Source organism: Rhea americana, unplaced genomic scaffold (assembly GCF_003343005.1).
Source record: "Rhea americana isolate MKP2758 unplaced genomic scaffold, rheAme1 scaffold_248, whole genome shotgun sequence".
NCBI lineage: Eukaryota > Metazoa > Chordata > Aves > Rheiformes > Rheidae > Rhea > Rhea americana.
Genome location: NW_028186366.1, coordinates 824,994 through 847,250, shown reverse-complemented (window position 1 = coordinate 847,250; position 22,257 = coordinate 824,994). Strand labels below are relative to the sequence as shown.

The 22,257-nt window shown below is 39.5% G+C and overlaps 1 protein-coding gene across 3 annotated transcripts in view; it reads left to right on the top strand.

Annotated features, from left to right (window-relative positions):
* The first annotated feature begins 6,310 nt into the window (after positions 1-6,310).
* RECK (reversion inducing cysteine rich protein with kazal motifs) overlaps positions 6,311-22,257 on the top strand; it is a 69,292-nt gene continuing 53,345 nt past the window's right edge. For all 3 annotated transcript variants that reach the window (XM_085306822.1, XM_085306821.1, XM_085306820.1), the window contains exons 1-4: positions 6,311-6,486; positions 10,372-10,430; positions 18,540-18,614; positions 21,056-21,092. In XM_085306822.1, the coding sequence (XP_085162948.1) occupies positions 6,405-6,486; positions 10,372-10,430; positions 18,540-18,614; positions 21,056-21,092 (253 nt within the window). In that variant the 5' untranslated portion in view covers positions 6,311-6,404. The remainder of the gene's footprint in view (positions 6,487-10,371; positions 10,431-18,539; positions 18,615-21,055; positions 21,093-22,257) is intronic.

Here is a 22,257-nt window from a genome sequence, read left to right as displayed (position 1 = left end):
TTTGATCCATGTGACCGTACTCATTGGTAATCAACCAAAACAGCGATCCTCTATCCATTTCAGACAGACATGTAGCTTTTCCTTTCTTAGAAATGAGAGTTCTATAACAACTTACTTCACTGCTAAGCTTAGTATGCAAGTTATACATATTATTTTTATATTTTAAAGTTACAAGAGTTAGAATAAATAGGAAAAGTTCTACTTCACATTCACTCATGTCATTTAAATGTAGGTACAAATGAGGATAGTCACTGATCTAGAATTCACATAATTCTATTGTCATCTTGATAGAGCTTGCTAGCAAATGTATGGAATGACAAAAATCAAATGATTTTATTTTAGCTAAAACTGATCAGTTTTAGCTAGTTTAACTAAAACTGATTTAAATAGTATGAGACAAACTGTTTGCAAAATGAAAATTTATGTCTTCCCTTTCCTTTTTATTCTGCCTCTGTGCACTGAATTTTCCTGCGTGAAACTAGAAGCAGCTGCCTAATTGTCAATTAGGAACATAAGTGATTTCATACCACCCACACTCATTTTTGTAAAACTTGCAGACTGTGTTCATGCAAAAATGTATGTATAGCAGTGAATGAATTACGTACATTATTTGGGAGAATTATAATTGCTTAAATGTGGAGGAAAATGTATAAAGCTTTTCAGGTGCATTAAAATATCTCACTGTAGGTACAAATTATGATGTGACRTTAACACAATTGCAAGATACAGCAGAACATAAAAGTAAATTTTGGAAAATATTGCAGTAGTAATATGTTCCTTAAACACCATATGGAGAAGTAACTAATCCTATATATGATGATTCAGCGGGATAACCCACAGAAGAATTTCCATATGGCATTCTCAGTGTTCTTCAACAYATCCATTTCTTTCTCCAACGCGTGATTATATTATGCTGGCAGATAACGCTGGTGATACTGAAAAGTCAGTCTAAAAGAAAAGTGAATATCCATTTTATGTCTAGCCAAAGACATAGAAGCGTAATCACTTACTAAAAACTGTTATTTGTCTTCTTGGACAGTGAGCCAAGGCCAGAAAGGATATAGCATTTCTACTTACATGAGCATTGCCTCTCTATACTATAGTACAGGAGTGCCAGAATTTAAACCTGAATCTAAACTCAAGTTTCTGAATATAGATAATCAGGATAATTGAAAGATTCAATTGGACTGATCAAGATTGCATTTAAAATATATTTTTCCCTCATATTTTAAAGGGGTCAGTTTTCTAGCCCTGAAAATCATTAGTTTGTCAGTGTAGTTTTCCTCATTTTCAATTTCTGAAATTTCTTCTATCAAGCCCGTAGTATTATTGCAGAAATCAAATTGAAATGATTTTATGTCCCATTAGAGAAGCTTTCTACGTGAAGGTACTCCATATTCTTGCAGGCAACCCTGACTTACATAGAGGTAGTTGTGAAGGTAGTGAATTGATACAGTTAACTAATTCATAACTCTATTTTAGAAAGAGTATGGAGAGTACAGAGAATATAGAGTACAAAGGGAGTATAGAGAGTAGAAAGCAGTACAGAGAGTAGAAAGCATCTGACAAAACAGCATAAATGTAAATATACTTTTGTGACATATCTATTTTAGATGTTACATTTAGTATCATCTTCTTTAACATAGACTTAGTAATCAGACTTTACTGATGCAATTTTTATATGTTAAAGAGAATGAATGGTTTTCATGTTTCCATCAGTTCACAATTTGTTTTTGAAGTACCCATTTCATACACACTGTTAGAAAGAAATGTGTTTTCCTTCTCTCAGCATTCTTATTCATAGAGAAGCAGGTAGGTCTCTAATTCCATAACTGATTTCAGGATTTTAAAATTTAGACTTTCATATGACTCTAGTTACAGGTCATTTGCTCTATAGAGAAAAGTTAGGCAACATAAAACAGAGCCAGATTTTTTGATGATGCCTTTCAGAATGCCTCCTTCAGTGAACAAGAATCTATTTCAAGTTCATTTTCAAACCTTTGGAATAACTTCCTACCTTATGTTATGAAAGAATCTTTCTTACTTATTTACTCCCTTCATGATGACTTATAATTACTTTTGTCCTACATCTGTTTAATCACTTTGTTGACCATCCTTCCAGGCTTATACTCCATGTATGCAACATTAATTATTGCCTTAAGAGAAATTATATGACCTCTTAATATGTGCTACACATTTAACTTGCTTAACTTGCTTTATATTTAGTATTACTTTATGTCCTTGTTGGCTTTAATTTTGCATCTTCATTGCTTATATATATCATTATCAGTGTAACTGCACACTACTTCTGATGTGCGTGATATCAGGTACCAAACCTTACTTTTGTGTGTGTTTTTACATTTTAATATATTTGCTGTGAAAGAAACAACTTTTCATTTTCTGACATTTCCAGTAAAATAATTTGAAAATAAATTAATCTTTCCTGTACATTATTTGGGAAGTCAGCTATTAATGCTGTCTGGTGTCTAAAGGCAAAAAATGAAATAGCCAAGGTTTGCCTGACCTTTATGTTAAGAATAAAACTTCTTTGAAAGAGCTTTCATTCTGGCAATCTGTCCTCCTTAGGCTGAAGAAACAGGCAACTTCCTCACTTACTAGCTAGAAGTTTGTTACAGCCATCTGCTGGTCCCACAACTGGATCTACCATGGTAGTTTGCACATAGACATACCTGAGTTAGTAGTGTAGCCCTACCTAGTTCTAGCAGAGAGAGGGAGATAAAAACAGAGCAAGCCTCAGTACAGGCTAGCTACTCAACATGTGCATGTGTGCTAGGACTTCGACACTGGCTTACTCACTCAATTGTTAATATACAAATTAGATAAATTAACACTAATTAGTGTTTCAACAATTTTTAAGGTAAGCAAGCAAGATTGAGTGCTAATCATAACAAAATATGATGAGCTAATTATCCAAGCTATGACTACAAAAAAGGACATAGCTTGAACGAACAGACTATAAACATTTTGTCGTATCCTAAGCAGCATGAAATACAGCATATAGAATACAATATTCCTTTCTGCTTAGTATTTGGCAGGAGCAGCAAAAACATTCTTGGTTCAAGGTACATTTGCAGAATAGTTTCTGTCCCATCACCACGTATTAAAAAATGTGCTCTCAGGGTATTTACGGCAAACTGTTTTACACTGAGACATTTAACTAATTCAAAATAAAAAACCAAATTTTTTCATTGTTAAACACAGAGTATGAATTAATTTCAAGTGGCTTCTGGGTTTTTTTGTTTGCTTGCTTTTTTGAAAGGTCTGTATGCATAGTGTAACTGCAGAACATTAGCCTGCTGATTTAATGTACAAACTTAAAAAAAAAAAAAAAAAAGCACCATCTTTGACTCTTTTTAGAATTACTGAATTAAGAAAAACTTGTACTGTTACTACTGAAAGCGAAATTTTAAAAGCTTATTTTATTTCAAAATTCAGTTTGCTTCCTTAAAGCAAAAGAAATAATTCCAGTGTTCTTGCTTATTTCTTCTGGAACTGAAGTTGTGACTTGGAGTGAAAATGCAGAGACTTTAAGTTGCCCAATATACCACCTCTGCCTCTTTGCTTGTTACTTACTAGTTACTATGTTGATAATATTTCACACTTAAATGACATTTAGGGGAAACAGACTGTATAGAAACCTCATTACCCACCCCTGATACTCACCTTCATTTGAAAACATTTAGCATAAGAAGTGGGGAAAAAATGTAATTGGTTCCAGTCCCCTTATATTTTCAATGAAATTAAATCAGCCCTAAAATTTGGCCATTTGACCAATTTTGCTTTTGGATCTGCTTCCACCTAGTGGTCCAAAGATAGAGTGTGATTCTGATGAGATACCAGGCAGATGCAGAATTAGAAAAAGTCAGCACAGGGTTGGGGGAGGGAGTGTGTGTGGGGGGGAAGACAGCTATTTAATTTACATGTAAGCCCTATTATTTAAATACAAAAAGCATTTCTGTCCTCTGATGTGAACTTTCTTTTACAATCAGATTAATTTGTCTAATTTTCAGTTTCTTGCATTCACAATTAAAGTTCTGCAAGAATAGTCTATCCAGCAGTAGTAAAGCTACATTCTGAATATTTTAAGTGTTCTTAACTTGTTTGACTTCGAACAAGATTCTCCAGAGTGCGGAAGACCTATGGAGTCATTAATAGCTTAGTGGCTTGACAGACTGTCTTTGGAGGAAAGAGTTTACTGGGATGATAGGCTGGAAAAAGCATAAAAGCAATATGTGGGACACAATTTTCTGTGTTTTTAAGATGTTTACTGTTTTACTATGGCCAGAGAGTCTGATAATGAAATGTTGTTTCTCCAAGAAATCTGGAACTGTGAGAAGCTGGCATATTAACATTTAACCACACTTAGTTGAGGCAAAACTATTACTAGATATGAAATGGACAGCAATTTAAATTTGTTTTGAATTCGTTGGATGACTTTTAAGTTTAACTTCCCTTGAATTCTTAAAAAAATCAGGTAATTGTGTTCTACGGGAAAAAAATTACTCAAGGCCCACTGTGTACCCACTGTGTAGTTTTCTTAAGCTAGAAAGTTTTTTTTTTTTTTTTTTTTTTAAGATATGTCTACACTGTGCAATGAATCTCCACAGGTTAAATTTCTTTCATGCTGCCATAGATAGAAACATCCTATAACTGAACTATACAACAGACCACAGTGTAGATGTAAAACGTTGATGAACTAAAGGTCAATAAGAAGAGCAGAAATAGTAGCAGCCTATAGAGCATTTCAGGTTCTTCTCCAAAACTGAAGTACGTAATATCCATTACTGAGTTGCATGGAGTTGATGCGTAGGTAGTGAGAAGGTTACCTCTGTTTGACCAGCTTAGACAGCTTCCATATCTGTGACCTTAAAACTAGGCAGGAGCCATTCTCAGTTGCCCAATGGGTATGTGTTAATACTTGCCCAAATGCTTTTGGTAGTTTCACAAAGAGCAAGTACTTGATATTGAGCAAATAGTTAAAGTAGATTGTGAATCAACAAACTTGAGCAATGACAACTTTACTTTCCTTATTAGCTGTAAATGGGATGTCCCTCCAGTTTTAAACCTACATTTTATGCTGCTGTTTAACTGATTTCTTTCCCATGGTCACTAGATACATGAGATCATTTCAAGTAGAAAATAATGTTGTGTGGTTATATAATGGTATCACAATCAATAATTTAAAAATAATAGGTGAAACTATATTAACAATTCAAAAATTCTATATAGAGAAATTAATTCAATAGAGGTCCCTGCCTCCTTCATAAAGAGCTTCTCCTAAATATTATTTCTCTTTTCCTGGGCCTGTGCTCAATCTGTCCTCACTCTCSTGTCATTCTCAGTCCCCCTTACTGCTCCAAAGCCATTCTCCAGAGCGGACTTTTTCCTCCCCTGTCACCACCTCAGACCTAACTTAAGTCTTACTCTACTTTCTCTCACCAGTCAAGAGCTATCAGCCTAACATTTGGAAGTCTTCTGATCAGTTCAGTTGGGCAGATACTATTTTTTCCAAACTGAGACCATGCTGTTTTCGTGTAATGAATTTATTTATGGTTCGAAAGATTTCAGGTGCTTAAAAATGATACGAAGATGAGTGACTAACAGGCATTGCAAGCGTTCCCCGTGAAGAAGGGCGGGAAGCAGTCGCTCCTGCCGCCCTGTGTGTGACAGGACACGGACCCATGGGAAACCCGACCCATAGGTTCCTGTGCTTATAAAGCAAATGAGTTTCTCTTTTCTCACTAAAATGCCCGTCGCTGCTGCTCCTTCTACGAGCATTTTCCATGAGGCCCTTTTAAAATTCGTATATGCTTCGRAAGATGGCTTTGGTTTCTCCTCCTTCTCGCAGCTGCCCGCACCTCCTGCTGCCCCGCGGCCCGGAGCGCCCAGCTGAGGCCGGGCGCGCGGTGCAGCGCGCCGGGCGCGGCGCTTCGCACGACCCTCGCGGCCGGAGTAGAGCTGCGCCGGCTCTACTGAGCGCTGTTGCCGCGAGGCGCTGGTATTCCTGCAGCGCTGCCGGCGCTGGGGCGTCGCGCTGAGGAGGGCGAAGGAAGAGCGAGTAAGACGCTCATCCTTGCAGCATCCCTGCATCCGCTTTCCGGCTGCCTTTGCCACGCGCGGCGAGCGGGAGGAGAGGCCGCTGGCCGGGCGGGCGGCAGCGGCTGCCCGCGCCACGGGGCCGCCGGCGCCGGACGGAATGACCRCAGCGTCCGGGCGGGAGGCGGGGCGCGGCGCGGCAGCCAATGGGGGCGTAGGAGCGGCGCGAAGCTGGGACAGGGATGCGGGCGGCGGGGGAGGGGGTGTTGCCGGCGTCAGAGCCTCACCGCCTCTGCGGGGCGGGAGAGGGCCGCCAGGCGGGACCTCGGCGCGGCGGCGAGCGGGTCATGACGTTAACGGCCGCTCTGTGGCCCTGGGCCTTGCCCTGCCTGGCGGCGGCGGCCGCGCTGCTCTGCCCCGGGGCGGCCAGTGAGTAACGAGCGGGCAAGGGGGAAGGCGAGGCGGCTCGGCGGGTCCCCGCGCGGCAACATGGCGCAGGGGCGAGGCTGGCCGCGGGGTGCCGAAGCCAGCGGCGAGGCGGGCGCAGGGGCGTCGCCTGCGGGGACGGGGCTCGGCCCAGCGCCGCGGCGCCTCTCTCCCAGCCGCAGCGCGGGGAGGACTCCCGAGAGCCCGGGGACAGGGGTGGAACTGCCGCCACCCGATGCGCCCGCACCTGTAGGGTGACGAGCGGCCGGGCGGGCGCAGCAGGTGAGGCCGAGGGGCTCCCGGCCTTGCCCTCGAGGGACTGCGGCGCCCTTCCGCTTACCGCTGCCCACGGCCTGCCCGCCCGGTCGGGCTCCGCCTGCCCTCGGGAAAGCTCCCGCTGGAGCCGCTGGCGCGACAGGCAGCGGGCTGCAGCGGAGGGGGAACACGCAGCTCAGCAGCTTGGCTTTATGCCGGCCGGGATGGAGGAGCAGGGCCGCCTTCCCCGGCGCTGCTGGCGCGAGCGACACGGACAGAGCCCTGCTTCTACCCTGTGGCGTTACGCGCTTTGGGACTGGGGCTTCGGCCTTCTGCTGTCCTGCTGGGAATAGGTAGACTTGGAAGGCTGTGGATTGAGATGGAGAAGGGAGGAAAAACCTGGCTTCTGGATTACAATCAGAAATGTTGGAACAGTCCTTGTTTTTCAGCATTGTTCTGATAAATCAGGGAAGCCTGRTTAGTTTAAGAAGAGCTTCAGATGTGAATAGGTCGGTAACCATATCAGAAAGGCTRTTATGAGTCAGTGAGTTCTGTGCAAGGTGTGGAAGGCTTCAGGAAAAATGTTATCCTACAGACCAGGAAGTTCAGGGTTAAGATTACAATTTCCAGATGTCCAGAGAAAACGAATTTTATACCCTGTGTGAAAATGGAGTTACAAATAAAGGTCAAGGGTATAAAAAACAGTTTTAAGATAATTTTGCTCAAGTTTTCAAAAAGGAAAATAGTATTGAATTTTTCTAAAAAGTGCAGGCCAGCTGTTTAATACAGAGAAGTATGGTGGTAAAATACAATTTCCTATGTTAAAGTTAAGATATCAGTTAACTTCCTGCCAGTACTATAAACAGTAATTAGAAAACATCACAAACATAGATAGTGGCAGATAGCTTTTAATAAATTGATTGTGTTGGCAATGCTATCATATGAATGAAAAATATGAAATAAGTAATACTTATTGCAATTAAGTCCTTATTGCACAATGTAATATTTAAATCCGCAGTCCTCATGGGGATGTCCTTATGGGCATGTCAGTGTTGCTCTATAGCTCTAAATTCTACTGAGGCACATTTTTAGGAACAAGGCAATAAACAGTTAACAGAATGAAATATAGCATGGTCTATCCCACCTTTTCCTTGATAAACCTAATCTTATACTGTTGAGATAGCAGATCTTGTCAAAGAAGGGAGTGTAGTGTTTCTCATTTAGTTGGACATGAGTGAAGTTGTGAAATGAAACCTGGAAAATTGTTAGTAAAACCAGAGAGAGTGGGAATAAGGAGGTAGGAGACTGACTGAAAGAGATTCATAAGGTTATTTCAGAAGACATGATTGACTGAGGAAAATTCAAGAATCATGCTTGGGATGGATATTTCTAATAACTTCCATTTATGACTTAGTGCTAAAGCTCGGTATAGGCCAACTAAATTTTCTACTAATTCAAGATACCATCACTTAATTAGTACTTTGTATAAAAGGAATTGAATAACCACAAGGTGTAGCATATTGTTACTCCTTAGCATAACTGATAGGACTTGAAATTCAGCAGTGGAAGTGATAGAGAAGGACGATTATCCTCCTTGTATGTTCATTGATCATAGGAGGGTTGAGAGCCACTGAAAACTAATGGTCAGTAGGCCAAAGATTATTAAATAATCTGTGTGAAGGAAGTTTTAAGTGAAAGTTGTCTAGGATATTCATGAAATCAAATTGTACTGATATATGTATTTAAACTTATAGAGGATGTTATCATTGTAAATTTCTAATAGTGCGGCTTCGTAACGGGAATAAGAAGGCTATTTAGCTAAGTGAAATAATTACTGGATTTTGAATATGATGGAACCTGTTCATGATGAGGCTGGTTCTTGGCATGAATGAGCTTACTAAATTTAGTACAGGGAAATCTGTGAGGTCCTCTGGGCTGTCCTCAAATCAGAAGATTTCTGAAGCCACCAGCAATGTCTATTTATCCTTTTCTGTGGTGGAGAGAAAATGAGAAAAATATCAAGGTCAATATTAGAATTTCACTCTTTCATTCTGTTGTGTTCTAAGCAGGATTTTACTGCTGTCTTCATTTATTACAAGCATTTGGCTTGTTGTTTCTATTTATTAATGAAAATATTCACCAGTTTTTTCTTGTTTCCTCTTCAGAAATTATAGATTTTTTTTTTACATAAAAATATAGCTTGAGCCTGTAGTAGGCATTTTAAATTGTGACTGGCTATATTTCGGACAACATTTTCTCTCTCTCTCTCTCTTTTTTTTTTTTTTTAATCTTTTTCCAATCCCTTAACATTTTCAGGCTTAAACATTCTGGAGTGATTTTCATATCAGTTTAATGTTAGAGAATTTTGATTTTGTTGGTGGTGATTTTTTTTAAAAAACCAATTACCTTTCTGCAACARCTCCAGACTTTCAGAGGTAATAGATGTAAGCTGTGAATTTATTAAGGAATTCTTCCCTAAAATACCTTTTGTTGGGTCAGTGAAAATCCATTTAGATCTGGTAACTAGGTATTGTGAAATACTACTTTTTATACGTGGTGTCATGGTACAGACTTTTATGTTTATTGATGTGGTATTTAGTTCAGATACAATGGAACAGAAATATGTAGTCTTTAAAAGTTAGGTGTTTGAGGGGGGAGAATTACATATTCTAATTCATATATTTGTGTGGTAAGTTGTATCTGAAAATGTGCTGATGTGTGTGTTAAACTTTGTTTAACAAATGTCTTAGAAAGATTTTCTCCAAAGTTCCAAACACTAGGCAACGAGGATGAAAATGAATATGAAGCAGTTCAAGGAGTGCAATTCATTTTATATTGGCCAAAGTGAACTCTGAGTGAATAAATATTATTTGGATGATAGGGAGAAGAAAGCATAACAGACGATGCTTTTAAAAAAATGCAGCTTTAAACTCCAGTACTTCATAACTTCTCAGTGCTTCAGTTGTCACTTGTTTTCCTGTTGATGGATTCATATCTGTGTTTGTCSTGTATCTTTTATCTAGATCGGCAAAATTTCTCTTAATTAGCAATCGCTATAAAAGTGATTTACAGATCTGTTTTAACTTTTTAAGAAGACAGAGTTCAATCTGCAACTGTTTACCTCTGTGTATAATGTGACTTCTGCTCCTATTTCCTTTTCCCGCTGTTCCTAATTGCTTCTTCCATTTTTCAGATTTTTCTGTGAACTAATTCAACTCATGAAAGCATACAGGTTTTTTTTAACCACTTTATTCACTTTTGTTTTTTTTTCTGGTTTAGTAAATTGGATTGCCTCATGAAGGGATTTGGTGGGTGCCAAATGAAGTGCAGGGTAGATAGCAGACTTGTGGCTGCGAGTAGAGGGAAGGCCACTGAGATCTCCTTTAGGTGGCAATGAAAGTTTGGGTGTGATTCTGTGAGACTGGACAAGCTGGTCTGAATCAACTTCAGAACAAAGATTTCTCTCTTTTTTTTTCTTTTTTTTTTACCTTCTGAGAAGTAAGATTTCTCAGTGAGCTGTGCACCAGATAAGTTGTCCTGATGGGCCATCAATTGGACGCTTCTGTTTGGATGTGATAGTTAAGTGCTTCAAGTCTTTTAAACCTATTTTCTCCCTGCTCTGCTTTTCCATAGGCCTGTCTTGTTGTTACCATGCAAAGGACAACTTAATGTGTCGTGATGTTTGTGAACAGGTAAGCTTATTTCAAATTTGATWTATCCTTCTATGTTAAAATCATGCCTATAGAAGATGATGTAGCAAGATTAGGGGTATGGATAAATGACTATATATGTATGAACACTATTCAAAAATCTATTTACTTACTTTATTCATAAGGTAATGTAAATAGCAATTTGTGTAAAATTCAAGCTCGGAAAATGTTTTTTCCAGAACTTACGTTTAGATTTGTACCTTTGAACATTGCCCAGCTTTATGCAAATGTGTATATATATGCTTTATCGACATAAATTTTTTATATTAAAACTGTGTCCTTGGATCATACCTGCTCCCTTTTCTTGCCTTTGTTATGTATTTTGGAGCTATTCAAGCATTAACCTGGTTTAAATTTAAGTTTATATTTATTTTTGATTGCACTAACCAAATCTTTTAGTTTAGATTCCTCATTTTTCTCTTTGATGTAATTATAGAATGCAACCAAATTTGCTTTCAGCTTTCTGATTGGTAAGCCAACCAAGGAAATCTCTCAATTCGTATAAACAAAAGTACCACCCAGTCTTAAGAACTATATTTAAAACTTATGTACAAAAAAGAGAGAACATAGTCCAATATATAATCAAATTTAATTGCAGGTGTTGTAGTTGCATTGAGTTGGCACTTGGAATAATCTGTCCAAATCTTCCATCTGTTCTACTGGTTTGTAGTTCCCAGTTTATCATATGAATTCCTATTCATTCTTAATGAAAGGCATTGAGCTTTACTGTCAGATTTCATCACATCTTGGTTATAGTGATTCTCATTATTTACTAGGTTTTCTGTGTTTTTTGTTGTTGTAAGATATTCTGATCTAGCCCCATATGGATGATACCTCTCTACTCAGGTAATGAGCATAATTCAGAATGTTTGTGGTGAGAAGTCTAGAACAAGTCTAAAGCATAAAGTCTAAATCCCCAGACTGTCCGTAAGCAGCTCTCTGTCTTATCTTAGTTCAGTCAGTATCCTTTTATGAGTGATCCATTTGGTCGTATTGGCCATGTGATTGACCCATATTGGCCAACAAATTGGTTGAAGGGAATATCTACTCTTTTTTCTAGTTTTCATGTTCTGTACCATAACCATTTCATGCAGCACAATTTCGAATGTTTTAAGTCCAAGTTCTCTTCTTAGAATCCATCTTGGAATGTATCATTTGATACTTCCCCTCTTGTTTTAAGAATAAAAATTATAGAATAAAGTTTTACAAAAGTGTGTGTGTGTGGGGGGGTGTGACACTAAGGGGAAAGAATTGGCTGAATAATTTGCCTTTCTTTCATCTTTCCAAACTTCTTGTCTAAAATATTTGCCACGTACCTGTTGTCTTGTCACTCTGTACCACTTTGACATTATAGATTTATTTTAAAAAAGCACTTTTCTCCTGGACTTGCTAGTTTGAACCATAGAACATTGTGAGAAGTTGCCTTCCAGGCAGAGGGATAAAGAGAGCAACCTTGTGCCCAATATTTCTGTTTAACCAATGTGTAGGGAAGGCCATGCCAGTAGGGTACGTGGACAGGAATCTGGCAGTTAACACAGCAATTTCTTGTAGAGAGACTGAAACTGGACCTGTTACGTGCAGCAGGACATTCTCTCATGCTGACTCGGGGCAACCACTCAAGCCCTCTGGGGAGGCCTTGACCCAGATGGATTCCTTGAGCAAAAATGGGGCTGTTCAGATCTTGGGCTGCAGGGATTGCCTGCTGTCTCTTCTTGAGACTGGGGGTTGTGGCATGTAAATTGAGGGAATTGTGCTCTGGTCAACTTCCTGAACTGCCAGATAAAGGAGCTGAGGAAGGAAGCATTGCCTCAGAGAGCTCTGCTGGAGACCTGCAGGGGTAACAGCCTGAACACTGTGTTGCATGGAAAGAAGGATGGCCAGAAACTATGCTTCCACAGGTAGAGGCTGGAAGTTTGTAACTTCTGGCAACAGAAGTTTTTTTGTCTTTTCATAGGCACTGGCAAAATTGATCTAGGGTCCTGGAACAGGTGAAGAGGAACAAGCTCCCCTGAGGAGCCATCAGCAGTTCAGTCAGCAAACAGTGCCATCAGTGCCACTGATAGTAGTCAGATACTCCCTTTTGCAGAGGATGGCACTCATCTGCTTCTTGCTGTCTCAGGAGGTTTATTGTTTAGGGGCTAGGATGTTGTAGAGACTGCCAGATTTGCTTGACTGTCAGACTTTTACTCCTTGGCTGCCCATCTATATGGGCATCATACAGTGCTCCATCAGCACCTACTGCTGAAGGAGCCTTTGAGTGGGTAAAGGGCAACTACAGTCTCTGGAAGCAAGGGTGAAGGACACAAGAGAGCAGGTGGGGTTCTTGTCAATCATGCAAGTTAAGAAGGCTTGAATAAGGCCAGGATATCCCATTAACTATTAGTTCAACTACTGTAAGTGAGACTTCTGAAAAAAAGAAAATCTGGATTACAGATTCGTTTGTTCATTCTTCAAATAACCATATAATTCAAACACCTATTTTTTTAATAGTTTTAATGAGTATTACTCCAGACTTAGTTTTATTATCTCCTTCATTTAGTGATTGTCACATAGAATGCAGCAAGGAATGAATGGGCCTGCCTTTCTTTAATGGACTTTTTACCTAATTGTATTTCTGAGGAGATTCACGATAATACAGTTCCTGGTAGCATTCATCTCTGTACCATTCCAGAGGTCTCTATCCAAATCCTCCTCCAAGCATAAGAATAGCCCATCCCAATCCTCCTGAAAGCATGTAAATATATCRAGAGGCTGGCTTAGTTAAGTGGGATAGTCATGACTCTGCTTCAGTGCAAAAAGGCAGTATATAGGTGCTAGAAGCAGGTAAAGGTAACGAAGTAGAAATTTATAAGCGTTACCCAGCCATGTAAGGGTGATGTTAGGAAAGCCAAAACTCAACCAGAATTGAGACTTGCAAAGGATTTCAAGGGCAACAAGAAGACCTTCTTCCCCCTACAGCAGTAGTTGAAGGCTGAACAAGGAAAATGTGGGACAGTTGCTGAATGGGATGGGTGATTTAGTATCACCAAACACAGATAAGGCAGAGGTACTGAGTGTATTCCTTGCCTTGGTCTTCATCAGCAAGGACTCACAGGGCTCTGTAGAGAACGGGTTCAGGAAGGAGAACTACCAGCAATGGATGAGGATTGAGTCATGGATCAATTGAGAAAATTTGACCTATGGGTCAAATGGGACTGGATAGACTGCATCTGAGTGTGCTGAGAGAGCAGGCTGATGTCATTGCAAGGCTATTCTTGATTGTCTTGGAAAGGTTGTGGAGCTTGGGAAAAGTCCCCAATGACTAGAGGAACGTAAATGTTAAACTCATCCCCCCCCCCCCCCCCCAAAAAAAAAAAAAAAACTCCCGAACAAACGAACAAAATTAATCTAGGGAACTACAGGCCGGTCAGCTTCTCTTGAGTACTTGAGGAAACTATGGAGCGAGTCCTCTTAGAACATGTTTCTGGGCATGCGAAGAGTAAGTCATGCGTGACCCATCTGATTGCCTTTGATAAAATGACTGAATTTCTGGATGAGGGGAAGCAATGGATGTCATTTACCTTGACTTTACCAAGGTTTTTGACCCTGTCTCCCACAGTATTTCATATTTAGGATGTTATGATTTCAATAGATGGACAACTAAATGATTAAAAAAAAAAAGGTTTGATGATCAGACTTAGAAGATAGAGGTTAATGGTGTGTACTCCACTTGCAGGCCAGTAGAAAGTGGAGAACACCAGGGGTCTATCCTGGGACCTGTCCTGTTTTACATCTTTATCAGTGACCTTGAGAGGGCAACAGATTGCACTCTCGTTGAGTTTGCGGGTGGCACTAAACTGGGAGGAACAGTTGATAATCTGAAAGGCAGTGCTGGCACCCAGCCAGAGGGAGGAACAAAGGAATGAAACAAGAAGAACTTTATGAAATTCAGTGCAAAGTCCTGCACCTGTGAAGAAAGAACTCATTGCAACAATACGGGTTGGTGAGCAGTTCTGCTTATAAGGACCTAGGAGGTATGCCAGCAGTAAGCTGAATGTGAGCCAACAGGGTGCCTTGGCAGCAAGGAAGGTGTCTAGTCAGTGCTAGACTGACGTTAGGAAGCCCCTTTGGTTGGGACTTGTTGGACAACATCTAGAATACTGTGTCCAACTTTGGGCTCTTTATTAGAGAAGATGCTGGTAGGACTGCCAAGGTGGTCAGGGAGTTTGTAGCATAAGCCTTGTGAGAAGAGCCTGTGGGAGCTGTGCTTGTTCAGTCTGTGAAAGAGAGGGCRTCTCAGAGCAGCCTTCTGGCACCTACAAGAAGATTGTTGAGAAGACAGAGCCAGACTCTTCACAGTGGTGCATAGTGGGAGGACAAGAGACTAGAAAATTCTAATTAGATATAATGAGACTTTTTTTCACCACAAGAACAGCAGTGGAATGGAGAGGTTGTGCAGTATCCATCCTCAGAGGTTTTTAAGGCCTGACTGGATAAAACCCTAAGCAACGTGGTTTGACTTCATAGTTAAGGAGCAGGAGGTTGGATGAGAAGGCCTTCTGAGATCCATTCCAACTGAAATTATTTTATGATTAATGAACCTGGAAGACCCCAAATACTACTGCGATTGTTCTTTTCTTACTCTCTTTTCTGAAACCAGCGTGTTGTTCCCTCTCTCTTTTTTTTCCTTATATGAGTTTATCAAGTTGAATACTCTTGTAGTAAAGCTATTTTATTTTTCTTTCTGAAAGATCTGAATTGCACCCGTATTTCTGTTATTCCTGAAATTTCCAGTTTCATGTCCTATGCTAATATTCTCATCTCTTTTGTTGACTTGCTTTAATTTAGAAGTGTTTTATTTAATTGGACGGTTCATAGAATCATAGAATCAATAAGGTTGGAAGGGACCTCTGGAGATCATCTAGTCCAACCCCCCTGCTCAAGCAGGGTCACCTGGAGTATGATACACAGGGTTGCATCCAGGTGGGCCTTGAATATCTCCGAAGAAGGAGACTCCACAACCTCTTGGGCAACTTGGTCCAGTGCTCTGTGCTCTCACAGTGAAGAAATTCCTCCTCACATTCAGGCAGAACTTCTTGTGGTTCAATTTCTGCCCATTGCCTCTTGTCCTGTCACGTGGAACAACTGAAAAGAGTTTGTCCCCATCCCCTTGAGTTTGTCCCTATCCCCTTGACACCCTCCCTTCAGATACTTTTACACATCGATAAGATCCCCCTCTCAGTCTTCTCTTCCCCAGGCTAAATAGGCCCAGCTCTCACAGCCATTCCTCATAGGACAGATGCTCCAGCCCTCTGATCATCTTTGCAGCCCTATGCTGGACTCTCTCCAGTAGCTCCATGTCTCTCTTGTACTGGGGAGACCAGAAGTGGATGCAGTACTCGAGATGAGGCCTCACCAGGGCTGAGTAGAGGGGCAGGATCACCTCCCTCGACCTGCTGGCAACAGTCTTCCCAATGCACTCCAGGATACCATTGGCCTTCTCGGCCACAAGGGCACATTGCTGGCTCATAGTCAACTTGTTGTCTACCAGCACTCCCAGGTCCTTCTCTGCAGAGCTGCTYTCCAGAAGGTCAACCCCCAGCTTGTACTGGTGCCTAGGGTTATTTCTCCCCAGGTGCAGGCCCTACACTTGCCCTTGGTAAACATCATGAGGTTCCTCTCCGCCCAGCTCTCCAGCCTGTCCAGGTCTCTCTGAACGGCAGCAGAGCCCTCAGGTGTGTCAACCACTCCTCCCAGCTTGGTATCATCAGCAAACTTGCAGAGGAGGCACTCTGTCCCCTCATGCAGGTCATAGATAATGAAGTTGTACAGGATGGAACCGAGTACTGACTCCTGGGGGACTCCACTAGCTACAGGCTTCCCACTAGATTCCATGCCACTGATGATGACCCTCTGAGCTCTGCTTCTCAGGCAGTTGCAAGAACAAGAACTGAAAACATAATTTAATATGGGAGAGAAAACAATTTAGAATGTCCTGAGAGCTGAATTTACATTAGCACTTTTTTTTTTTAAAAAAAAAGCAAAGATTGAGGAGATAAAGGCATATTTTCAGAAACTAGAAGCATTACTGCTATTATAAGGAAATGAGACGAGTAACAGTATAAAATGTTCTGAAAGAGATATGAAAAGAATTAATGTGAGAAATTTACATGAAGTTGTATAGGAAAGTGAATAAGATCACATAAGATATCTTCTCAAGTGTAGAAATTGCAAGAGATCTCTGGGGTAACCTCCTGTTTGGAGAGTGTTAGCTTCAACATTAAATCAAGTTGCTCAAGGCCTTATTCAGTCAAGTGCTGAATATCCTCAAGGATGGATTTTCCACAAATTCACTGGGGAACCTGTTGCAGCACTTAACTACTCTCATGGTGAAGATTTTCTTATGTTGTGGTCAGTCAGAATTTCTCTTGCTGCCACTTGTTACTTTTTGTCTCATCCTTCTACTGTGCAACTTTTAAGAGTCTGCCTCGTCTTTATCACCCTTATTTCAATAGTATAAGACAGCACTTTGTATCCCTCTACCTTTTACCCTTCCTCAATTTAAACAAACCCAGTCCCTCAGCCTTTTGGTGTATCAGAGATTCCAGCATTCCAAACATCTTTGTGGCTTTCTGATGGACTCCCTGCAGTACATTAATTGCCCTGAGGAGGTGCAAAACTGGACATGATATTACAGATGTGGCCTCATGAGTGCCAAATAAAGGAGAATGGTCTTCCCTCGAACTACTGGCAATGCCGTTGCTAATAAAGCCCAGTATACTGTTAGCTTTCAYTGCTGCACGAGTGTGCTGCTGACCTGTGTTCAACTTGCCCATCCACGAGGACCCTAGTCCTTTTCTGAAAAGCTGCTTTCTAGCCAGCGAGTGCCCAACCTGTACTGTTGTGTGGAGTTATTCCATCCCAGGTATAAGAATTTGCATTTGCCTTTGAACTTTTTGAGCATCCTGTCAGCCTGTTGCTCCAGCCTCTTGGGGCTTATCTGAGGGGCAGCTCTACTCTCCATCATATTGGCCACAGCTCCCAATTCTAGATCATCTCTATACTTGCTGAGGACTTTTTCTGTCCCATTGTCCATGTCCCTAATAAAGCCAGCAATAGTATCAGTATGATTCCTGAATTGTACCAGCTGTAAGTGGCCAACATTTGAACTTTGAACTGCTGACTACTAATCTTTGAGCCCAGCCAGTTTGTCAGACACCTTGTAGCCCACCCATCCCATGCATGTTTCACTGATTTCACTGTAAAAATACTATAAAAGACTATGTAAAAGTCTTCCTTAAATTCAAGATAAACAACATCCACTACTCTTCACTTTTTTTACTAAACCATTTTTCCATTATAGAAAGCTGTCAGACATAATTTGCCCTTAATTTGTATGTGCCAGCTGTTCCTGTCACCTTTTTATCTTTCATGTGCCATGACACGGCTTCCAGAAGGATGTGGTCCATAATCTTCCTGGGGACTGAGGGTAGGCTAGCTACCCTGTAATTCTCCAGATTATCTTTCTTGCCTTTCTAGATGGATACGATGTTTGTCTCTTTTCAGTTGCCAAGAATTGCCTCCCAATCACTATGACCTTTCAAAAATGATAGCAGACTGCCTCACAATGACATTGACTGGCACTCTCAGAACCCTCTGTTGCATCCCATCCAGTCCCATGAACTTATGTACGTTCTGTTCACTTGGATGGTCCTTAACTTGGTCTTGCTTGGAAGCAAACTAAACTCCCTCAGAAGAAGTTTGGTTGCCTGAGATTAGCTGGGACAGAAACCTTTTTTAACACTGCCTATTCAAAAAAAAAGTCTAGAATGAAGTTTTTGAGGATGAAACTCTCCTTCACTTCTGAAAAAAAATAAAGATCCCTTTCTTCTCCATTAAAAAGTGCAACATATATGAACAATTATAGGTGTATAAAAGAAAATTTTAATTTTACAGGTTTTAAATTTTAATTGTTATCTAGAGTTGTCAAAAGGAAGATAATGGTGAGCTGAAATCAAAGTTATAAAGAAGGAAGTAAATTGAAAAAAGTATTAAATGTACTGTTACATCTTTATGTGTGTTTTAAAACGTGTTCCATTTCTGTTATAAAAGATTTTATCTTCTAAGAGTGATTCCCGTTTGAAGCACTTACTGCAACGAGCACCTGAGTATTGTCCAGAATCAATGGTAAGGTCTGCTGGCTTTAATTTAAAAACAAACAAACAAAAAACCCACCACCTCTAATCTGGTATTAAGAAAGTTTTTCTTGCAAAAATAAGTTTTTAAAATTATTCATAGAGTTATTTTATTTACTTAGAGTTTTGAGCTGATAGAGCCCATGTATATATCTTCAAACTGTTTCATTTTAGCTAGTTTTGTAGCCCTCGTAATAAGAGGGAATTTTTCATGTTAATCCTCAAAATAAGTTTTTTGTTTAAGATGTCATATGTTACACTACATGTAGTAAGAATGGATTTCACAGCTTTTCTAGATGTCTTGGTCATGCAACTTGTTATAAAATGAGTGAAAATCTGGCTTACATTGTCAAGAATTTTGCATTGGGTGATTGTCACTTAGTCTCCTGGAAGTTGCTGGCAGCAACCCAATTTAGCTCATGTATTCCAGTTTGTGCATSGGAAAAAGGTGTCAGTTCCTAGTTAGGCTAAGGCAAGGAGCCTCATAGTTGCTCTGAATGAATTACTTTATTGAATAAGTACTTTTATGGTTTCCTGAAAGTTCTTCAGTATATTGAATYTCAGAGTATAACACTTTGTGGGTTACTTTGCAAGAATGTATTTGCTTTTAGATCCTTTCCTCCTGTGTTTCAAAAGCATTTTTTTTCTGTGTTTTGCTTTTGTGAATCATTGGTTTTAAGGTGTTGCTGGTATAAGTTGTTGCTGGTATAAGTAAAACCGGTGGTATGAAAAACATTGAAGTGATGGGGAGCATTTGTTTTGGTACTGTTTTTTATCCTGATCCTTACTTCTATCCTCTGACAGGGACAATAGAGTTTATCTGTTTAGCAGGGGAATGCATTTTTAGAAGACAGGTTGAAGAGTATCTGAGAGGGGAAATATGATTAATGCAATATACTTTTTAAACTCTCATTTACCATATTTATAAATGGTAAGTTTGCTGTCTAGTGTGTATCTTAATATTGCTGAAATGGTAGTATTTGTAACTCTTATATGTAGATGTCTCAAAATATTTAACGGTTCAACTTAATGCCATATTTGCTTTTTTCAAATACTGCCCCTCTTTATCAATTTTTAGGAAAGGTTGAAGGGTGTTATAGTGATGTTCCACAGAAGAGTGCGTGGGTTATGTTACATAGTCTGTGTTCTGGAGCACTGATTGCAGACATTGTGCTCTTTGTATTCTTTCAGGTAATGTGGTAGAAAGGGTATTGCCTGGTATTATGCAGTATAGTTACTGTCAAAACAAAAGATGGCTTTACCTTCTCATGAAATAAAGGATGGAATCACTGGAGTGGAACTAGTGAAAGAGGTAGCTTTTAAAAGAAGAGGGTATTTCTCTAAGCTGACTTTGACTCTAACCTGAAGTGGGAAACTCCCACAGATAATGGAGGAGGATAGTTTTAGATCATTAGATATAGGTACATTGTAGCTTTGAAAAGTCAGTAATTCCAGTGATGGGGGAATCGGTACATGACAATACAGGATACAGTTTCAGTGTTGTTGAATAGAACTCTTACGAACATGATTAACTTTCTCTTACTTAAAGGCCATTAAGACTTGGCACTTGCTTTCCTATTCTTGCAGAATTTTCCTCAGATTTCATCATACTAAATTCTATTCCCAGTGCTTRCTTAAAAATATTGAATGCGATAATGTTGTATTAGGATACATGCAATCCTTCAAGAGTTTTAAGTACTTGTATCATTTTTTCATTACTATAATGTAGTCATATTGTCTGAGAGTTTCTAAGTCTCGAGTTGTAGGACACTGAGCATCTAGCATACACTGCGTAGAAACTCCCATAGCTTTTAATTTTTCAGCCTTCTAACATAGTGCTTGCACTGTAACTGTGATATGTACTCATTTCTGACAGTTAAACTAAAATTCTTACCTTGGATTGAATTCTTCCTCTTTTGCTTAGACATCGTTCTTCCAGGATATTTGTAAATTCTGTTGTGTTAGTATCAGAGCTACCTGTGTCAGACCTGAGTCGAGCCTGAGAGTTCTTTAGTATTAGCCACAGTTCATATAATCCTCCTTGTCATCTTGGCTGGTAGTTTTGGTAATATCAGTAATAGGGGAGGGAGAGAGAAGAACTCTTGAAGTGATTCACTTTTTCTTTTGCCACGAGAAGGAAAACTTTATAGAATTCTGCCCTGTACCATCAGCCAGTTTTATCTTCTGTCATTTAGCAGGTCAGGACAAAAAAAAAATCTGTATTTTAACCTTTCCTGTTAATAAAATTAACTTCTGGAACTTTTCTTCCATATATCTGTCTTACCTATCTCTGGAGTGCCTTAAAGCTCCTGTGTTTTGTTTTTTGTGTTGTTGGAGGTTGGTTGTCTGCTTGTTTCTAATTGGTAGAAAAGAGTGCTAGGTCAACAAGCTTCTCTCCAGGTTTTGTATTTTTAATTGCATTTTACTTTTCAGGGAGAAGTTTGGGGTTGTATCAATTCTTCTTTGCCAGGTAAGATATACTAGTTCATTGTTGAATTGTGTTTTTTTTTTTTTTCTTTTTTTAAGCAAATACATGTTTTTGTGTTCTGTCTGCCACCTGCACCTATGGAGTTCAAGATAATTTAACTTAAAGTATATTTCCATTTTGAACTGCATTTTGTTTGCCTGTTTCTTTTAATCCTAAGTTGGTTATATAGGCATTTTTTCCTTGTATTTTTTTTTCTTTTCCTAGTTAGAAATTGTTGGATATATTTGTGTAATTAAATATATATTCTTCTGTGACACATCAGAGAAATACCAAAGAGGTTTTATTCTCTTTATTTTTTTCTGTTATTTTTAGCTTCAGTATACCTTAATCTTATCTATATAAGTATGAATTATTGCAGTTTTGCTCCGGCTGCAGTGTCATTTGGAAAAAATGAATAATAGAGAGAAATAGTAGGAGTTAGACAAACATAGTTTAGGAAGTGGAAAGGCTCAGATAAACCTCCTGTAACGAGTAGTATGGTTCTTTAGAAGATGAATGAAAAGCATGAATTTCAAAACAGGACTGTTGTGTTAAGAAAGAGATTAAAATAGATGGAATAGGATTTAACTGCTCCTTTGTATCTTCTAAAAGACTTTGAGTGAAATTAGCATTATATAGTTGAAAAAGTGGTAGTGAGGAAAGAGTGCTGTAATAGTTTATCACTTTGACTTTTTTTTTCCATTTCAGAGGCAAACTGTAGAATACAATGCATACAAAGGGATTTAATAGTTTTGATTTTGCTAGTTTTGTTAGGACCTGTAATATCTTTTGAAGTTGTAAAACTTTTCTGTGTCATTTATAACCTGACAATTTTTTAATCGGAAGTAATACCTAATCTTTCTTGAAATTCAGTTGCTATTTACAAATGAGTGTTGATGTCTTTATTGCAGGAGAGAAATATGTATTTTCTTTCAAAATTTAGCTTTATGTTAGCAAGCAAAAAAGCATTGGAATTCCCTGTCTATGAACTGCTCCTAAATTGTCTGTCTTTTCCTTCTGAACTGGTATGAGGCCTTTTCAGTGTCTTTATGGTGTGATTTCATTATCATCTGGTTTATGGAAAAAGTATCACTTCTTCAATGATGATGGAAATTGTAATTTAGTCTTGTGATAAAAGTGAAATTTTCCGTAGCCTTGTACCTACATG